The sequence below is a fragment of the Pan paniscus genome, chromosome 12 (assembly GCF_029289425.2).
Source record: "Pan paniscus chromosome 12, NHGRI_mPanPan1-v2.0_pri, whole genome shotgun sequence".
NCBI lineage: Eukaryota > Metazoa > Chordata > Mammalia > Primates > Hominidae > Pan > Pan paniscus.
Genome location: NC_073261.2, coordinates 76,001,212 through 76,021,984, shown reverse-complemented (window position 1 = coordinate 76,021,984; position 20,773 = coordinate 76,001,212). Strand labels below are relative to the sequence as shown.

The 20,773-nt window shown below is 39.6% G+C and overlaps 1 protein-coding gene across 48 annotated transcripts in view; it reads right to left on the bottom strand.

The window, feature by feature from the left end:
• Window positions 1–20,773, bottom strand: part of NRXN1 (neurexin 1) — a 1,114,986-nt gene that overhangs the window by 418,550 nt on the left and 675,663 nt on the right. The window contains exon 1 of one of the 48 annotated variants that reach the window (XM_034953118.4): window positions 12,614–13,962. The exons of 44 other annotated variants lie outside the window; for them this stretch is intronic. In XM_034953118.4, the coding sequence (XP_034809009.2) occupies window positions 12,614–12,869 (256 nt within the window). In that variant the 5' untranslated portion in view covers window positions 12,870–13,962. Of the gene's footprint in view, window positions 1–12,613; window positions 13,963–20,773 lie in introns of those variants that run through there. 3 more of the 48 variants (XM_034953117.4, XM_034953120.4, XM_034953119.4) reach the window with 3 other exon arrangements.

Below are 20,773 nucleotides of genomic sequence, written 5' to 3'. Positions count from 1 at the left end.
AGCACAGCACTGTGTTTTCCAACTTAACTAAGAATTAGGTCTCTTTGCTACTGCCTTTCCTTAAGACCAGGACCAAATATATATATATATATATATATATGTGTGTGTGTGTGTGTGTGTGTGTGTGTGTGTGTGTCTGTCTGTCTGTCTGTCTGTATGTATGTATGTATGTATGTATATATTGTTTAACGGGCCTCACGTCTAGGCAAAATACACACACATACATACACACATACATACATACAAAGGCATTCATTCAATAGTAAGCTGCATTTGTCTGGAATTACTAACAAAAATTGAATTAGCAATTATTGCACTGTTGTTTTCTTTTAAAAGCACAAGTTAAAGTAGTGTTTTCTGCTCATGCTTAATAAGATTGCCTTTCTCTCCATTTACCACATACCCATCTTTCAGAGCTTCTCTAAAAGCCTATGTCTTTCTTGAAGCTTTTACTGATTCCCTGGCTGGAAAATGTATCTCTGATTTCTAAATACCTACACTGCCCTAGCACAGATTGCTAAGTCATGTTCTTTGGAGGTCCTATTTCCCAAATGGCAGGCACTCCATCACAAGGGTCTCCAAAATTCTCCAAAACACTAGGGAATGTATGAATATGTGAGGTGGGACCGATATTCATATTGGCTCCAGAGGAGCCAGGCAATGCTTTCTCCAGGGATACTTTTCACTATTATCTGTTATCTAGAAAATCGCCTTCATTTTAAGATATTTAGAAGAAAATCCAAGTTATATGGTTTCATAGATTAAACTTATTGCTGGCACTTACATACCACTAAAAGTTAACCTTGGAGGAGGGGCGATATAGACAATAACTTTAATCATATCAGCTTCTTGTCTTAACCACATCTTGCTTTGACTGAACTACTCTGATCCTAAGGACTCCTGACTGTTGATATCACAGCTTAAAGGCTTTCTTCAGACTCCGGGAGAGAAAGTGGTGGGACACTCTGTAAAGTGATTCAGTTCCAAAGTATATATATCATCCCAGGTAATCATAGAGCTTAAATAAATTTGCTTCAAACCAGCATGAAATTTTGTCTAATACACAGTCCCCAAAAGAACCTCTTTTTAGAAAGAGGATGAAAACATTTAAACATGGATGTTAAGTTCCTATTAAAACACTCATTTATTTTAAGAAATTCGCTAGTTATGTTTTAAAAATTGATAATTAAATTACAGTTGCTGAGCATTTTCATTTGACTTGGTATTTTGAAATGCTTGTGTTCTGTCTAAATGCTAGACTCTTAGCATTTGGCTATGGTATACGCATCAAAATGGCCACAGTAAAAGAAGTGACATTAGCAATTCTGGGCTAGGAAGCACTGTTTCTCTTACCGAAATCTCTCGCAACTGTAATCCAGCCAGGTAAAGATAGCTTTGTGTTTGCTGACATTTTCAGAGTTGATTGGGCAAAAAAGGTGCAATCATTTTCCTAAGTTTTTCCTCGTCATCTTTACCCTCTCCCCACCACCCCCTGCCGTTATTTTCAAAAGGCTTAATCTAAATTCTAAAGGAATGTTCTAAGAGAGTGGGGAAAAAAATATTCAACACTAAACTGCAGCAATAGCCTTGACAGTTCAGTTCTGCTGCAGGTGTCCTGGTTTAACTCCCACATGGACAAAGGGGATACAAATTGTTGGGTTACTACACAATATCCTCTTGTTAACATCTGTGTTATCCTCTTTTGGAAGAATCAGACACCAGGAAAGGATCTCAATTTCAACCCTTTGTCTTTTACTTAAAGAATCTACCAAATCAGTCTAGAATAAGAATGAAATGTGTTTTAAAAAGCTCAGAGGAGTCTACCTTATATCTAACCTCAGTCCTTTCTGTTTTTTTTTTTTTTTTTCCAGAGCAGAAAAGACCCACTGTTGGAGAGGGGTTCATCTGTCACTTGAGGGGCAGCAGCAATTTATCAGTTCCTGTGCCAGATGTTTACATAGTATCAAGTCTTCACAACAGTCCTACAGAGGCCCTATTTCACTCCAGGCAAAACCAAGGCTCAGAGGCTTAGAAACTGCCCAAGGTCAGATAGTTAGCAGACGCAATGAGAATTATAAGAGTAATCCTTTATGTCACAAGGGAATTCCAGAATTCCTGTAATGTTATTTTAAGTGGAATGTGTGAAATGCCAGTAAATAAACAACAACAATTCTGGTGTTAAATTGAAGAAACAAAAGAATCTTTAAGAACAATGTAGTTAAGAGACTCAAACTAGAAAGAATTTACCATCCTTTCTGAATGTTGCTCCAACTTATAGTCTAATATAAAAACTCATTAGAAATGAGTAGTAGAGATGCTTAAATTCTCTATCTAGTCATACAATACCATGCATCTAGAAACAACACAATTTGATTTTTAAAATCTTCAAGGCTTCATAATTAAGAGACCATAATTAAAATTAGAATACTCAAATAAGTTTATTAATTGTCAGTCTTTTCTCTATATCCTGCCTTCAGAATTATATGATTTTATTTAACCATTTACAGGATTCCTTTCATCTCAGGAGAGTATAATCATATAATCAGACTCATCACCACTGTTCCCTTTTAATTGTAAATCATGACTGTACTTGCAAATTAGTCTATTATCACAGCAGATTATCAATTTGGTAGGGAAAGTATCTGCCATCTAGAATGAAAGTAGTTAATAAACATTAATAAACATCTTAAATCAATCACTCCTTTACTCTTGGTGTGGCGACAGATGTCAGTTGAGATTAATAAATCAGTCAGAACAAATAAAGTGATGAGGAAGGGAAGCACAAGGAAGCCTCTCGATGCCCTGTGTACTTAAGAATCACAATGCCTAAAAACTAATTGGAAGATAAAGATAAGGCATTAAACCTTCAGAGAAATGACTTGTTGGAAATTAGACAAAGTAAATCCAGATAGTCATTCTCTGTGGGTCTGTTATGAACCACTGGCAATAAAAGCTAGAGGAGAAACAAAATGCTCAGTCATAATAAATTATGTTTATTGACAGCATAATGTAGATGTTAAAAGCATGGACTTTCTTTTTTCTTTTACTTCTTTTTTTTGAGACAGAGTTTAGCTCTTGTTGCCCAGGCTGGACTGTGCAATGGCTTCATCTCGGCTCACTGCAACCTCTGCCTCCCAGGTTCAAGCGATTCTTCTGCCTGAGCCTCCTGAGTATCTGGGATTACAGGCAAAGGCCACCACGCCCAGCTAATTTTGTATTTTTAGTACGGATGGGGTTTCTCTATGTTGGTCAGGCTGGTCTCGAACTCCCGACCTCAAATGATCCGCCCGCCTCAGCCTCCCAAAATGCTGGGACTACAGGCGCGAGCCACGGCACCTGGCAAAAAGCATGGACTTTCTAATGGGCCTGCTTGGGTTTGAATCCAGGGCCGACAACTTCCGTTTCAGTGACTTAACTATTTCTTAATTTTGCTGTGCCTCAATATCCTTATGGGTAAAATGGGAGAGTAAAGTACCTATCTTATAAAGTTGTTGTAAGGATTAAATGAATCAATATTTTGTTAAGAGTTTAAAACAGCACCTGGCATATAGCAAGCACTGAGTGATTGTTCAATAACTAAATGATATAATTGGCCATTTACTACCATTTTATGTGGCTCTAGTTCTTTCTCTGCACAGCCTTTTATGAGGGAGAATTAGGGTTGTGAAGTAATCCCACAATATTTTAATCACTTCCTCACTATAAGCCAAGAGTTGAATTAATTCATTCTGTAAAAATAATTAAAATTTAATTAATTCTATTAAAAAGAAAAAAACACAAATTTTTCATTTAAAAATAAGATGCTGACTGTTGTTGTATAGTTCAGTCATTAATTAAAGGCATCCAGATATCAATACCTTGTGTATTAACACAAGATTTTGTATAAAGATGTTTACCAGAAACCCATCAGGAGTGTTCCACTTTTAGTTATGGCACAAAACGTTATCCACTAGCATCATCAACAACTCTATATCTCACCTAGGACTAGTCCCAAGAAAAAGAATGAGTGGGGAAACCAAATACATTATTTGCATATTTAACAGCATGTCCAATTAGCCACTTTGCTGACAGAGACTAATTTATTATTCATCTTATTCCAGCATATGTTACTACTTTGACATCCACGTGACAAATGACTGATACAGCACATTGTGATTTTGAAAATGTTAACTATGGACTTCAAGAAAATGTAGCTTAGACTATTGAGGAAAGTTTCTCTGCTTCACCTTCAGAAAGATGGAATCTAGAAAATGATCAATTTTTCTACCATGTAGGCATAAATGCTCCAATATGACATAATTTTCAGAAATGAATATGAAATATAAAGGAAATAAGCTATCAAATGATGCCCTGCAAACCAAATAGAAGGTTCAATCTCTACATACATCCTCTAGGCAAAAATTCTCAGAGGTATTTAAATTAGACATGTTCCAGTATTATTTCTCTATACTAGATTGTAATATATTTTATAATTGAAAAGGATAACTATACATAAAATGATATAGATGCATAGATAGGAACTAAATCATTCATTCAATTAACAAAGACAGAATCTTGAAAAATTTGAAAGCCAAGTTCCTCAGAAAAACCACATACTTCTTTCAAATGTGCTTGGATAGTTTTATATTAGAAAGTGAAAAAAAAAAAAAAGATAAAACAATGTGTTGCTGCATGCCCCTTCAAAATGTGCTCATCGGTTACTGTGAGAGTATTGTGTCACGGGGCTACCACACTTTTCCTGAATGTATTTTTTAGAACAGCATCACAATCAACTCCTAGTGAAGTCCTTTATGCTCTGTAACTATCCACACTTTAGATTTTTCAGTCTTAACATAAAATTAAAGATTTCAGAATCTTAAATTATCTGTTTTAAGTAGCATTAAAAATACCACTTCTCTTTAAGCAGCTCTGAAACCTGAAGTCATCTAGAAAAATATGCCATGATGACCAAATGGTAACTAATTGCCAAGACAGACTAGACCACATAAATAATTACATGTACCATCGTTAGTCCAATGGCAACCCAGATAATCAAAAAAAACATGATTATCGTGGCGTCATGGCAGAAGTATTGTCCACATAAGTAAATTTCACTGCCTTGTATTTTACCACATATTAAAAAGCACTCCTTTACAATCTGTTAAATTTTTTTCTTTCTTTATAGTTGCTGATTTTCAGAGATATATCATAATGCTTTTACTAATTTTAATTATTTGACAAACAAGTCACCAAATATATACAGGAACATTTAAAAGTTCACAACCTTGGTTTAAAAAATGTAGGTCACATTATGCAATACATTTAAACTGGGAATCTCAGAGCCCAAAAGGGTACTATATTCTGAATTTCACAACAAAAATGACTACAAGATTGAAAGAAAGTTCATAGAAAACTTAACATATACATAACCACATACCTTGAAAATACACTGGAGAAACACCTTTCTATACTGCCTCAGTTAAAATTCACAAATCTCACAGATATTAAGTTCCCACAATTAATGCAGCAGGTTCTACTTATCTACTTGTATATTTAGTGATTAAAAGGAAGTCTGTACAGGAATCATCATCTTCTAGTGTTAAAGCTTTTTAGTATAGTGGTTACTATTTAATTAATAACATTCCTTATCACTACCTGAGCATAACCCTTCAAGTCAAATTTGAGAACAGTCCTCATTTATTAATCCATCTCCATCTTCCTACTTACTGACTAAGTACCACAAGGTAATATTAGATAAAATTCCTTCCACTGAAATGCAGACATAAATTTCACATCTATATTGACTTGAAATTCTTAATAACTATGAGTTAGCTACTCTTTTGTGGCTAATTTTATTGTTAATGAAGAACATTTTTTGAGACATGAATTGGAAAGTACCAATGCTGGGACAAATTTCAGGTCTTCTAATTTAAATCCAGTGGGTTTTGTCTGTTAGTCTTTTTCAAAACCCTGCCTTTTATATTGTCATGGAAAAGCAAATGTACAGTGGCTATATATTAATTAGGTGAACCTGACATAATCATCACCTCTTTAAATTTGTTTCCTTGTCAGCAAAATGATGATCATAAGCCCTGCCGTGGTTGTGATGATGATTAAATGAGACACTTTACATGAAGGCACTGTGGAAATATATACTTAAAAGATAGCTGTTTTCACTCTGTTCTGTCAAAAGCTTGAGGGAATGCATTGTTATGTGATCAACACTGAACAATCTTGTATTTTGTGAGAGAATGGAATATTTTAAAAGGCCATTATAAGCTTCTATGTGGAGAGATATTCTACACCCTACATAGACCAGAAAGGGCTGGGCAAAAAGACCAAATGAAAGAAGCGGGTGCTTTTCTAAGAGGAAATCCTTGAGACCTCAGTTGTGAGACAAGTACTAGGCCAAATGCACCTTGAGCCTGACCACCACACCATGGCTCCTGTGCACCTAAGTAAGCCACTCCCAGAATAATCATGAGGACAATTAGATGGCTTAAGGGACCTGAATATAATCTTTGCAAAAATATCTCCAGTTACAATATGTTTAGAATCAATACATCCCTGGGAAAAGACAACAAGAGCATGAGGATTTTAAGAGATCCTTATGATCAAAGGAAACTTAGAATTGGAAATGATCTTAGAGGTCTGCTAGTCCAATTAAAAAAAAAAAAGAGAGAGAAACAGAGAAAAACAAAACAAGAATATGAATGACAAAACAGTATAAAAAGTCATGCTCATTATTATTGAGATTAAGATCTCAAAACATAAATTGTGTTTTTTTTCTTTAAAAGAGGCACACACTGTAGCATAAATGAGTCATCGAGGGCTGACTGTGGTGATGGTCAACAGTAAAGGAAAGCTGGTTTTCTCTGTATGAACCAAGTTTGGTTGCTCTATTCTCTTCTCAAAGACCAAGCCTCTAATCCCAGTTAATTGTCTAAAAAGGACTGCTTTTGGTCATACAGTATACAGGTGAGAGTGTAGATGAATTAGTGCAGGCTTTCCCTTCTATTGGAGTACAGGCTTTATGGAAGAGTATTCCATAGGAGGAGGAAGATGAGTTAGAAGATATGGGTCCTGCCTCCATCTCTGCTGCTGATTTGCTGTGACCCTATGAGTGTAGTTCACTTAAATTATTTAGATCTCTGTTGTCACATCTGTAAAATGAAAGGAATATACTCCTAAAACTTTAGAACTGAAAGAAATGATGTTCAAAGTGGTAACTGAATTCCATAAGTCACTGAGTTAATAACTGGCTGAACTGGGACAGGAACTCAGGTCTTCTGATTTTAAGGTCTAGATTTCCCCTACATGTGCTCTAAAGTCTCTTTTAAGTATTTCTTAAAAAAAAAAAAAAATCATTGGGAACCTACTATAGTCTGGGCACTTTTCAAATTCATGGTCTCATTTATTCTTCACTTATTGTATTTTCATTTTATAAATGGAGAAAACATTCTTAGTAAAGATAAGCAGCTTCGTACATTTACACAGTGCTAGTAAATGGCAATGGCCAAATTTTTACACAGATATGTTTCTGAGAAGTATTTAGTCAGACCAGTCTGCATTAATTATTCATTATTAGTGTAAATTTAAATCACTGAATTCCTATCTTAACTACATTTACAAAACAAGACTTATAACTGTTAGAAAAGTAGAAATTGTTATGTTTTGTTAGAAAACATATATGCAGCAACTTGGTGGAAAACAACTGTATAAAGAGCTCTTTCTAGAACATTAATAATGAAGGGCAATAAAAAGTGGTGTAGATAAAATTTACTATTTTGATGTTTTTATCAGATCATTTCATGGTGAGTCCCAGATGATTGCTACATATACATAAACTTTATGTTTTTTGCATTTATGCTTGGAAACTATGTATTTTTAAGGAAAAAATTGAATTTGCCTCTTTAAGGAGTAACTCTTTCCAACAATAGCTTGGATTTTTAGAACTAAGTTGTAAACTTCTTGATGGTTCTGCCTCCGATATCTTGCCTCCTCCAACCTCAACTCTACTCTCATCCTTGTTATTCTCTGGTCCTCCATGGTACCTGGTACACAAATACAAACACATGCTCATAGTAGGAATTTATGATATATTTAGTGAATAAATGAATGCATGAATGAACAATCTAAGAAATAAATCTATTAAAGTTTTGGGCAACCAAAAAATTATTCTAAAGTGCCAGGGTTACTTGGATCATCATTGATTCAAAGATTCTTCCAAAAATAGTAGCTGGCCATCTTGTTGAAAACAGCATTTAAGTGATATAACATTTTGTCCAAGAATCCAAAGTAAGGAAAAGGTGTGGAACACCCATGTCTGTTTCAGCAGAACAGTCATAGCCAAAAACATTCTGGGTCACACATATGAATTCATTACCAGCTAATTAATATTAAACATTAAAGCTAAATATTTCCCCAATGTAGAGAATATTGTCAAAGGTTTTGCTAGCTCTCTTGGTTGCCACACAAAAGAGTAAAGGGATTACTCTATGAAACATTAACCTCCTGCCTCCTGGAAAAACAGAGAAACAAAAACCTCCTCAGCAGAATCAATGAAGTAATCTGCAGGACTCCAGTGAGGTACCAACAGCTTTCTAACAGTGTGCATTATTGTTAAAACATGCTTGAAGCAAAACGCTGGACCATGTATCTTGTAATTATTTCTTAAGAGATCAACCATTAAACGGCATAGAGGACCCTCTTAGTTTGAGTTTAAAAACCTCTGAGCTCATAGAATTGCTCTGGGCTATGGACCATAGGCCTTGATTCTAATTCCTCTTTGACTCTGATCAGACATCTGGCTCCGTCTTTTGGCCCATTTATGGTATGCCTCAGTATCCCTGCAGGAAAATCACATTCAAACTCACTCTGAAACCTACCCATCCTCTTAGAAGTTTGGTATGTGTGCTGAAAGTGTCTCAGAAACAGAAACATTATAAATTCAAGATATAATTATTATCCTTATATAACACCATTAAGCAACTTCAATTACAAACCACACTTTTAAAATCTGTTAACACTTCCTTCTGGGAAAGCCCTTTTGCCCTTTAATAGTGTAAGCTAATCATGGCAATATAATTTCCAGAGCTCATATTTGTGGGAGGAGAAAGGATGGCACTGGTGGCTTTCTCCTTCCTTTATCTCCTGAAATTATTGAGAGACTCTAAGCTAATTTTCTAAAGTATGCAGAGGCACTTAGGAAAGCCGGGAGCTGAGATGGGAACCTAAGCATTTCACTGACATCATTCCATGCTCCCCACATATGGCACATCACATAAGCAGTACTGGCTGAGCACACTGGTCTATTCTGGACTCTTGTTGGCGTTAAGTAGCATTCTTAATTACGAGCAGGCTTGCTTTTTGTCATTTACAGTCACACAGTTCTCCCTCTATTTAACTAGAAAAAAAAAACACAATTTTTCTATGGAGGTAGTTTCACCATTTATGTTTTTGAGCAAATGCAAAATATAAAAGGACCCTGCAGTGTTCTCAAAACCTGCTTCTCACAGGCACTTAAAAAAAATCCTCATCATAATCTCTGCAACTGGGTCAGCTTGCACAAAGATACTCGGGTAGCCATGAGCGCTCTCTGCGCCCTGCAAACCTTGTAAGTGACACATCATAATAGTGCAAATGAAGCATGGCAAGATGAGAAAATGAAGAAGAATGAACCTGGATAGTCAGCCCAGCAGCTTTCAAAACATAGGGGACTCAATTTTATTCCTTAAACTATACCATAAATGAATTTTTATTTTACACATTCAAGCATATACATGCATTCTCTATTATGAAAGAAAATGTCTTATGATTCACAGAAATTCTAATACAACCAAACAGCCTACTTCATTTGTTCATCTAGCCAAATAAATTTGCAATAGTCTCAGATTTTGAACTAAACCTCATTTTCACTTGTCTTGACTTTCAGCTATGAATTTATCATATTGTCATTTACCTTTGTGCTTTCCCTTCACCCTCATCTATTAGGCTCAAGGGTTCTTTACTTGTGGGTCCTTTGTCCCAACAATTAGCGAAATATTCAGAGAGCTATTGACCCAACAAATTCAACATCACCTCTTTCTTATTAGGTTTCTCTTTAAGCCATCACCCTGCCTGCCGTGTTCTCAGTCCCTCTGCACTCACACCTCACCCCATTTCTCCATCCCCCACCCTGAGAGGCTCATTTTTTATCCGAATGTTCCTTGATTGTTCTCTATAAAGTTAATATTATTTTCAAAAGAGGGAAAGGATGAAGTATGAGAAATTCACACCTGGCTTTTATTTGGCAGGGGTTGGTTACTGACATGTAAGTTTGCGCCTCTGATTGAAAAAAACAAAGAATCAGAAGAGGAGCATCCTCTTCCAAAAGAGTAAGCATGAAGGAGAGTGGGCAGAAATCCAAAAATACACAAACACAACCATACAATAGAACCTTCGAAGGAAACAGAAAGTTCTTTGACCCAAAAGAATAATACCAACCACTATATACACAACAATTTTCTCTACTATCCTATTCTTTCTCTTTTTCGATGACAGGCACATCTGATTTTTCATTCACATGCAGACAATCACTGTATTCTGGAGGGAAAGACATGTTTGTAAAGGCCAGCAGACGGCGCCTGACTGGGGCAGAAGCTTGCAGTGGAGAGGAAAAAGGAGTGCCCCACTCTGCGGCAGGGCCCCTTGGTCTTCTCCTCTCCCACGTCCCCAGCAGCCTTATCCCTCTGAAGAGAGGCCAAGACACAGAAAAGGAGAAGTTGCATATGAGATTATTAGCCAAGTGCTTCCCACTGGCACAATTAGGTGTTCCACCTGCTCCATACACCCATCTGCCTCACCACACCCACCTACCCACCCTCTGCCCTTCCTGCACCCTGGCTTGCCTCCGTCCCTCAGGACTCACACAATTCTGCACAAAGGCAGGGCAGTGGTTGAGAACTGCACCCAGGTAAAGGGAACAACAAGCTCCTAGAATACTGTGGGCTTGTGGTGAGATCACCAGAAACTCCTTATTCTTTCAGAGAGATCTAATCTCTGTTACTTATAAAAATAATCCCTAGCTTGGGACATCACTCTCGTCTCCATACTAGACACTCTTAACTGGAGAGAATTTCTGGGAGAGAACTAGGAGAAGGAGAAAGGAACAAATTCCTAGAACCCACAGGGATGTGTTTTTTCTATCGTGCTCCCAAAGAGGGCTTGCTAGGGGACTTGGTCTCTCTTCAGTTAGATTATGCTATAGTTTTTCATATCTAACCAGAATTGTCCCCAGGTGGGAAGCCCCCACCCCACCCTGTATCCATGGAATAAAGGGCCATCCTGGTAGCACCAGCAGCTGCTCAGGGCAGAGCAAACTCATAAGGAGTGGGGCAAAGGATTCTGAGCTGAAACAAGTCCGAAAGGTGACGGGTCCTGCAAGAAAGAGGTGGAAAATGGATATAAAAAAAGTGCCCACAACTTTCACTCTGCTTTCTAAACAAGTGCATTTTACACCGGGGGAGAATAAAAATTGGGAGTGGGGAACGACTCACAAAAACAGATTGATGTTTTAATTTTTGGCACTTCGGGGAATCTGGAATAGATATTTATCTGAAAATTAGAGGAATCTGGCCTCACAGTGCTGGTCACTCTGGAGGAGAAAGCTGCCAACCAAGGCTTTTCTCTACACTCTGCTGTTTTCAAAGGGACAGGGCATTAGGAGAATAGTTTCCCTTAGCTCTAACTTCTTCTCCAGGCAGACCTCCGGGCTTAGCCCAGCCAGCATTGACTGACTTGCCCTTCCCGGAAAGCATTAATCACTGAAGGAGGAAGTAAGACCTCCCTCGTTCCAACAGCCTTCACACATGATCCTCCGGGAGATGGGTATGTGTAGTCAAGCCTCTCTCTGTTCCATTTAGAAAAGAACTCAGCCTAATTACCAAGAAAAAGACATATATTTATGTGCAGAGTGGATGGAAGGGGAATGGTGTCCAGAGGTCCCCTCCATGCCTGCGAAGGGCTGGCCCGCATTAGATGGGGTGACTCGGTTGCCCTCCTAGCTTTTCCAATTAAGGGAAGGCGTGGGGGCAAAAGTAATTGGCCTCCTGTTGAGTGAGTCCCAGGACTGCTTCGCTGTCACTGCAGTCTGGGCGCACTTTGGAGGAATGTGCGGGCTGGAATCTCTCCCTCCCCGCCCCCCGGGGCCAGGGAAGATGGGCAGGAGGTGGGGCAGCATATACAGCACAGACAAAAGGTTCTGCAGAGCCCTCTTCTCTCTGGTGCTCAGGTCCCTTAGCTGAGCGCGGCGCCCCATCCGGCCACTGAGTGACCTTCTGGCAACTGACGCCCCCTTCCCGCGGGGCCCAGCCGCGCGACCAGGGCTGGTCCTTTAGTAGGTGTCCACATCTCTCTCCCAGTACCTCGACAAGGAACGCCCCTCCCACCCCTCACCACCAACACCCGCGACGCCTTCCCCCATCCCCTTTCTATTGTCTTCAAAGAGATAAGTGGCTCGCACCAAGCACACCCAAATGCACCTCCCTTTTGTCGAGCTCCCATTTCTCTGAGCCTTAGGAGCCCAGGAGCGAGTGCAGGGTAGAAAGAGGGGAGCGAGGGGATAACCCGCGAGAACTTGGCATCGCAGACCCACCGTGTCCGCCTCGCAAGGATGCCGGTGACCTGTAGATTGCAATAGGCACTGAATGATGCTTGCTGCTGCCATGGAAATGGTGGATGTGGTGCGCTCCCAAACTGGACGCCCCCCACGCCACTCCTAGGAGGCCGCTGAGGGTGAGCGGGACTATCCAAAGCAGGGCCAGGCGCCCCCCTGCGCCGCCGCCGCCGCCGCCGCCGCCGCCCCCGGGCGAGCCCAGCTCGGCACCGCACCGGAGCATCCTCTGGTACATGGCGGGGCGCCCGCCGAGGGGCTGCCGCCGCGGGAGGCAAAGTTTGGGGCGCGGGGAGAGGAGAGGGCGCAGGGGAGCGGGCGGCGCGGAGTGGGCTGAGGGGCCGGCCGCCTCACCGCGCCAGGGCACCCATCCTCTCCCTCCTTCGGACAGTCTTCTCGGGGTCCTGGAGTCCGCCGTGCCTAGCACCCCAAACAATCCGAAACATAGCCGAGGCGAATGCAGCTGGAGAGGGGCTTGTCCGGAAAGGCAGCCCCGGGAACAGCAAGCGCGGAGCGGGTGGCTGCTCCCAGATTTCCAGGGCTCCAGGTTCTCGAGAGATACTCCCAAAGAGTTTCGGGCGAGAGTGCGTGCCGGCGGGTGGGGGGCCGAGAAATTGTTTAAAGCTCCTCCTGGAGGGTCCTCACTTCTACAAGACAGCCATCCACCGCGAATCCACTAGGTAAATCCATTTAGCTTTGTGTGCGGGGACTAGGGAGGCCACTTCGCCGGCCCAACCTCCTTTCAAGACAGAAGCAGACCCCATGGAATCCAGGCGCCCCTTCCCTCCATTCAGCCCCGGCCGGCTCGCCCGCTAGCGCCAGCCTCCCCCGGGCAGCGCGCGGAGCAGCGGCGCGCATCGCCTGCTCCCGAGGCAATCTCCGCGTCCGCCGCCTCCTGACACTTACGCCCGGCGAGGGGTTCAGAGGGAAGAGTGCGCCCTTCTGAAGGAAGTGGGAATCGAACGGGGGAAAGGCAGCTGAGAAGAAGATGCGGACGAAGGAGTAAGGGAGAGAAACAGAAAAAGAAAAAGAAAAAGAAAAAAAGAAAGAAAGAAAAGAAAAACCACACACGCTGGTGAAGCAAGGGGCTCTATGCAAATCTGCAGTCTCCAAACAGCAAATCACTGAAGCTCGGATGCAATGCAGAGGACGAGCCTATGTAACGAGGGAGGCTGGTCTAGCTTCCCACGAAAATCGCCCTGCTTTGCCTCTCCCTTGCATTCTCCACGCATCAAAGGGACACGTGTAAGGCGAAACGGGAACACCTAAAAAGCAACTCTCCCTCCACCAGGTGATCCCTCCATCTGAACTATAATGGCAAATGGCACCCTTCCCCTACCCAATGGTTTAGATGTAACCAGTGTCTTTAGAGATCTTAAAAGGGAGAGAATTCGGGTCTTTTTATTGGACCAAACTTGTTCTACCAGGTGTTTAAACCCAATCTGCTAAATATGGCTTGATACCTTGTACTCAAGCATCAGTCGCGATGATCTGTTAATCACATATGTTACTCATAACAAGGATTCTTCTTCCCACTACCATATTATATCTCATATAAGGCAGTGGAAGTTCAGGGGACCAAAACTCACAAGGAGGGAAAAGGATGCATTAATTTGGCAGCTGCAGAAGAGGCAGAAAGTGGAAGAATGGGAAGAGAGGAAGAGAAGGGTCAGGAGAGAAACAGGAAGAAAGCAGAAAAGAAAGAAATGGCATGAATAAAATTGCTTGTATTTCAGTCAATATTTTAGGAATATTTAAGATCTTCCAAGATCTCTATAGAAGCCCCGCTGTGATGATCTTTGCTAACAGTGGAACTCCTCCTTTCTCTCATCCTGTCTTATAAAGAAAATAGCATCAGGAAATGAAAATTCCTAAATCTAGTGTCCCCAAGGGAAATAGGACATTTATATGCTTTTGATGAAATACAGCATCTTTAACTGAAAGCTGTGTGTCCTAGATGAAAGACCAGCAAAGCCAGCATAAATTTAAGAGTAGAAATCTAGCAATGCAAGTGAACTTGGCTAGGAGGACCACAGGCGCTGGATGCTGGTGATTAAGACTTGGGACTATGATTTAAACATTTCCCTGATTTCCAAAAGATGATAAAAAACTATGACATGTCCAGTGGCTGGGCTTTTTTTTTTTTTTTTTTTTTTTTGTCTTTATTTCTATTTAAAGCCAAAAGAAAGCAACACTGAACAGGAATGACTTCTCACTAGCTTCTCACCATCTACATAATTGTTATCAACAAATATAAAGTCCAGTATTTTTTTAAAAATGTAATTCTGGGAAGATTTGATTCAAATCAGCTACTAACCCAAGTGGCCATTTAGACTTGTATATTGCTTCCTAGTCCAAAGATTCAACCATGGGACTCTGATGCCCACTATATAAATAGTGTCCAGTGGCCCCCAAATCACACCTGTAGCAATCACACATGTCACATTCCTGTCAAAAGTTTATTTTATGATACTAAAAGATAATTCTTCAGTAGTATATTGATTGAAACAGTTCAGCCTTGCTAAACACGATGCTTTTATCTATTTAAATATGCCGTGTCTCCCAACCTTCCACAGCTGCTCGAAGGCCAGCAGATGCAAAATCTATCGTTTACCACTGTGAACTGTTTCTGCCCTTGCCCCCAGTCATTTCTTACTCATTTTGTTATTTTGCAACATATGTATTTTAATTCACTAACAAGAGTCGTGATTATTCGTTTTAAAAATATCAAGTAGAGCTTCAAAAAGAAAAGGAAAATCATCCACACAGTATGTTTTCAGGACTGCAGGTCCATATTCTGAATTTGACATTTCATAGTGTTAGCATGGAAAGAGCACTGGATTAGGAGTTAGGAAATCCGTACTGCATTTTTGATGCCACCATTTACTGGTTACATCACATTAGTTACTGAGTCTTTCCCTGAGGCACTGTGGCTTCCTTTATAAAATAGTCATGTTTCTATCTTTCCTAACAATCCCACAGGGTAGAAAGGATATCATGCAATATTTAATGTTGGTGTTCTTTAAAATATGTCAACTGCTCCCTGCAATGAAGGCGTTATGTCTCTTCTCTCATACAGGTCTAACATATTCAAGCTGATCACCATGCACAATACATTCAGTTGCCTTCCATCTAAAAGATACGTAGAACATTGCATTGTTCTCCAATACCCCCATATATTGTGTTAATCTATCCTTCCCTCCCCAAATAAATGGTAGATTCCTGAAGGGGACAAGAGTCAAGTCTTCATTCCTACTCCCTCTAGTGTCCAGCATATGTGAAACATATCTAGTCTCTTAGTACTTACAGTCAGTTCTCATTATTCACAGTAGCTGTGGCAAATAAAGTCCCTGTGAACACTGAATTAGCAAAAACTGAACCATTGCTCCTATGGGGAAATACAGGGCTATGTTCTTGCAAACCTCTGATCACATTTTCATCACTGAATCAATCCATTGCCTTGTTTTATGTGTTTCTGAATGATAATGACACCTTCCTTAATACATAAGGTTGATTCATCAACATTGAACTCATGACCAGCAGCACTCTAATTCATGCCTAAAAGAAGCATATCTAATATGTATTTTCTCCATAAGGCACATCACATCTTTCTTGCATTTAGGAACATTAGACAGCCCTTTAGTATTATGCTTGAGGGCCATTTTAAACAGCAAAGTCACCAACGTAAAACACAAAAACGTGGTGCTAAAAAGACCTAAAATAGCGCGCTTGTTTACAGTGTGAGAGCTGAAACAAGAAGGAAGCCAATAGTCTTGTTCAACTTCAGCCAGGAACATGTGCATTGGGAACACAAACGTTTGCCATTCTCTGCGTGTTTGCTAAGGATCATCAAAGTGCCATGGGCTACAAATAAATAACAAGGATCAACTGTATTTGTTATTCTCTTGATTGCTAGGAATGGATAGGGCTGGGACTTTGGAGAGCGATTTGTATAAGGAAAAGCCATAGAAATAGAATAAGCGTAGAAGATTGTGAATAACCTTCCCAAGAGCATTCAATTAAGAAGATGCTTCCCCTCCTCCCCCCACTCCCCTGCCTATCTGATATTGTCTGGGGCCTTGGGAGATAAAGGCAGGGTTAGAGAAAGGATGGGCCAGAAATCTTAGTTTTACAGGAGTCTCAAGAGCTAAAGAGAAAATATTTATGGCTGCCTCAAAAGAAGAAATTGTAGCTGTAGTCTTCCAGGCAGATGTCTAGGGCACCTTTGCAATACTTAGGAGGTTCTAGGGTGTATGCTGTGATACGGATACAGCAATATTTGTTATAAATGATTGTAATTTTGTGGAACAAGGAGCAATTCTCTGTCTAGATAGTGTAGAAAAAGTATTGTGGGCAAAAACATGAGTAATCTGGATGAAGCAAATAAAGCTTGTGTGTACCCATTAATTTGTGTCTCTTCAGCTAGTCAGTCTTTGTGCTTGCAATTTTGTTATCTAAGGGAAACTGAGGCAGAATCTCACAAACTATTCTCAGGTGATTGAAGAACTGGTTGGAGGAAACATGGTTTTTGGCTAACTGTAATGTATTCTAAAAAAATTCAGCACAGACAGTGCAATGTAAGTGTTTCTTAACGCTGTCTGTACCCCAAGAGTGTCAGTGCCTTTATCAGGAATTTATGCCCCAACACCTCAGTCAGAATTACAGAAGACAGAGGTGGCTTCTAGAAGCCTTGTGCTACTATCATCTCTAATTATGATGTGGCTGTGCTCATTAGTTATAATATCTGTTGAAAATAAGTTATCACTGATGAAATTAAGGGCTTGTTAATTGGTCCAATGAAAGTTAGGAGGAAGTTAATCCTTTGTGAAATTATTAATAGGCAAGCTGCGTGAATTAACTAAATTTTACCTGAACACGCCTCACTTCTACATAAACAGAGTATGTGACTCTAAGAGGCTTTTCACCCTTTATTATGATGAATGGTTCCATAATAATAGTAATAATAAAAACTAACACTTATTTCTAGCACACTACTCTAAGTGATTTAAATGAATTAATTCATATAATCATTACAAAATGATATGAGGTAGGTACTATTGTTGATCCCTAACAGTTCTTAGTCACTTAATTCTGAGAGATGGTGAGGTGGGTGCTGTCATTGAAATACTGTCATATTTGCTTCAGGAAAGCCATTTTTGGAAGACATTTTTTTCAGGTACTTAAAAGAATGAAGAGCTGGAACTTCACCAAGCTTCTAGAATAGGCTATAAAATTTTGTGCCTACTCATTAATAAATGTCTACATCTGTAGCAGAAGTTGGTCTTGGTGTTGAATTCATTATGAGCTGTACTTGTGTGAACTCTTGGAAACGGGGTTCACACTCAGTTGCCGCCAACAACCATGGCTACTGAGATCTACCTAAAAGAACCTAAGGACTGTATGTGCTAAGCTGTCCTAAGCCCACTCACGCCTGATGATTTATCATGAACAAGAATACAGGGAGCCTACGTTGAACAACAGTTAAGAAATGAGACATGGATTTGAAAGCTGAGAGGAAAACACAAAAGAAACAGAAAGATGGAAGAGGAGAGTGAATGGAAGAGGGAGATTCTGGAGAAATGGGAAAGGACAGGCCATTTCAAGTTATTTCTTCATATTGCAAAAATCAACCTTTTTGTCTCAAAAAACAGGATGGTTGTCAGGCAGACACTTTCATCCTTTTCATATTTTCCTTAAGCTTAATTGGAAACCCTTAAACCTCAGTATTAAGCTTTTTAAATAGAAAAGTAGACACTAAAATCAGCAGAGGGGAAGTATATTAAAACCCACAGGCAGCACTAATATTTTAAAAATTAAAAATGAGAAGAGTGTCAGTCTTGCATTTTGCATTTCTACCAGTATCCCCATAAAGTAAAGACAAGCAGACCCCACATATCCATCTACCTACTTTTCTGAGTTTGAACTGAGAGTCAGTAAAAAGGGACAGACTCAGGAGAGGGTTTGTTCTGGAGAACTGTAAAGCTAAACCCCTGATCCTGTTACCCCTCTGGATTATTGCAGGTCCCTAAGAGTAAGATCAGAAAATGAGAGTAAGAGAATTGATGATGATGATAATAATAATAATAATAATGCCAGGCTAAAAGCACCTCTGGAGATTTACTGCAATCTTTTTATTATTCAGATGATAAACTTGTGTTACAGAAAAGTCAGGTTTATTTATGAAGTGTTTATTTATCTTGAGGAACACTTTCACCTCCAACCACCGATAGTCCAGTCATAGATATAGATTGGTGAATTCAGTCAACTTAGCTATTACCTAGCTCCTCCCCAATGATATAACAAATCAGAGGGAGTGCTGGGGATCAAGATGAGCCAATGCGGTACTCAAGTCACTCAAATTGAATTAAAGCCTAGATGTGTAGTTTGACTTGGAAACGTGACTAGATTTATTCAAGTCAAGATTGGTTGTGTTTAGCTCTGAAATATTCTGTAATCTCTATCTTGTCTTTCATCCGATTTAATAAAAATTTCATGTTCGGTGGCTTGCATACAACTTGGTGCTTAAGCACCAAGTCAGGGTCATAGAGATTTCACTATAACTGCAAGTTCAAGTGTTGCAGGCATCACAGGAGCACCAACCAATAATATGCCATCTTTTAATCACTGTCAGCTTATATAGTTTGTAGAATTGTTTCAACCAATTTCTGTTGGTGATAAACACTTCCTAGGCTCGTGCTCTTTCAGTTTCAATGTGTTCATAATGTAGCATGGCAACATGAGACTGGAGTGCCTGACTGTGAGTATGAATCCAAGCTTCATTGTTTTTATTCATGTGACATTGAGTTTAAGGGCCCCTTGTCCCAGTTTTTCTCATCTGGAAAATGATTATAACGCTAAATGTAATGAAATTGGAACCATTTCTAAAATCTATTAAACACATAATAAATATGTTATTATTCTTTATTCATGTGTACTTAGTTTAGCTTATTTATTCTTTATTCATAGGTACTTTATGCCAAAGACATAAAGATAATGAGCTGCGATGTGGTTTTTAATTTGGCCATATTCTAAAGTCTTCCCACTCAGTCTATAGTCAAGCTCAGCCACTTCTTAATTTATTACCATAGCCTCTGTTTCTCTAAATCTGTGTTGCTCAAACTTTAGTGTGCATAGGAGATACACTAGAGGGGCTAGAAGGGCTGTTAAATCACAGATTGCTTTGCTTTTGATTTCCTTAATCTTTGGAGGACCCTGATAATTTGCATTTCTAACAAGCTCCCAGGTGATGCTGAAGCTGCTAGTCCAGGGGAATGCCAAGGTCCTTATTTCAGGTTTTATTAACTAACACATGGAGAGCTTTCTCATTAAGTTCCTTACCAATGATCTCACCTCCCTTTAGTTGATCCAATATAACTACAGGCAGATCAGTGTTCCCTAAGCATAGATAATAGTGCTGTTCCCAGTTCTCTTCTTTAAAGCATTCTTTAAAAACTTCAAGATGTCTATTATATAAACCTATTTGTTCTCATCTCACACCATGTAACTATAAATTCTCTTTACTATAGTTAGAAAAAAAATATTCTATTTTCCTTCTCATCTTTTGTATTTGAGCTCTTTTATTTGTTGCCTTACCAGTGGCTATGAGCAGGAACTCAGACACTACACTAGGGTTCAATTCTTGCTTCTACTAACTTGCTAGCTATGTGGCCTTGGGCAGGTTATTTAAGCTCAGTTTTCCCATCTATAAAAAAGGTTAATTGTAGGGTTGTTGTGAGGATTAAATGAGTCGACAAATTTAAAGCATTTAAAATACAATAGTGCCTAGAGTATATGTGTGTGTATCTATATATACACTACCTTAGCGTCTAGAGTGCATATATATATATATACACACACACACTAGCTTTTTGCTGTTGTTTTCGGAAATGGGGTTTTTCCCCCTTGTTTTATGGTAGGGAGAAAATAAATCAGAATTTATGAAAATATTGTTACATATAATTCCTAATACTGGTCATCCAAATAGTCACCATAACAAAACTAAACTAAACAAGAACAAAAATTAAAAAGTCCCTTCCAGGTCTGGGCATATTAGGCCTCCAGTCCAACCAGCATCAGCTAGAGAAAAGATCAATGCCATGAACTGGCAACCTGGGATCTGTGTGCCTGAATTCCAAGACACTG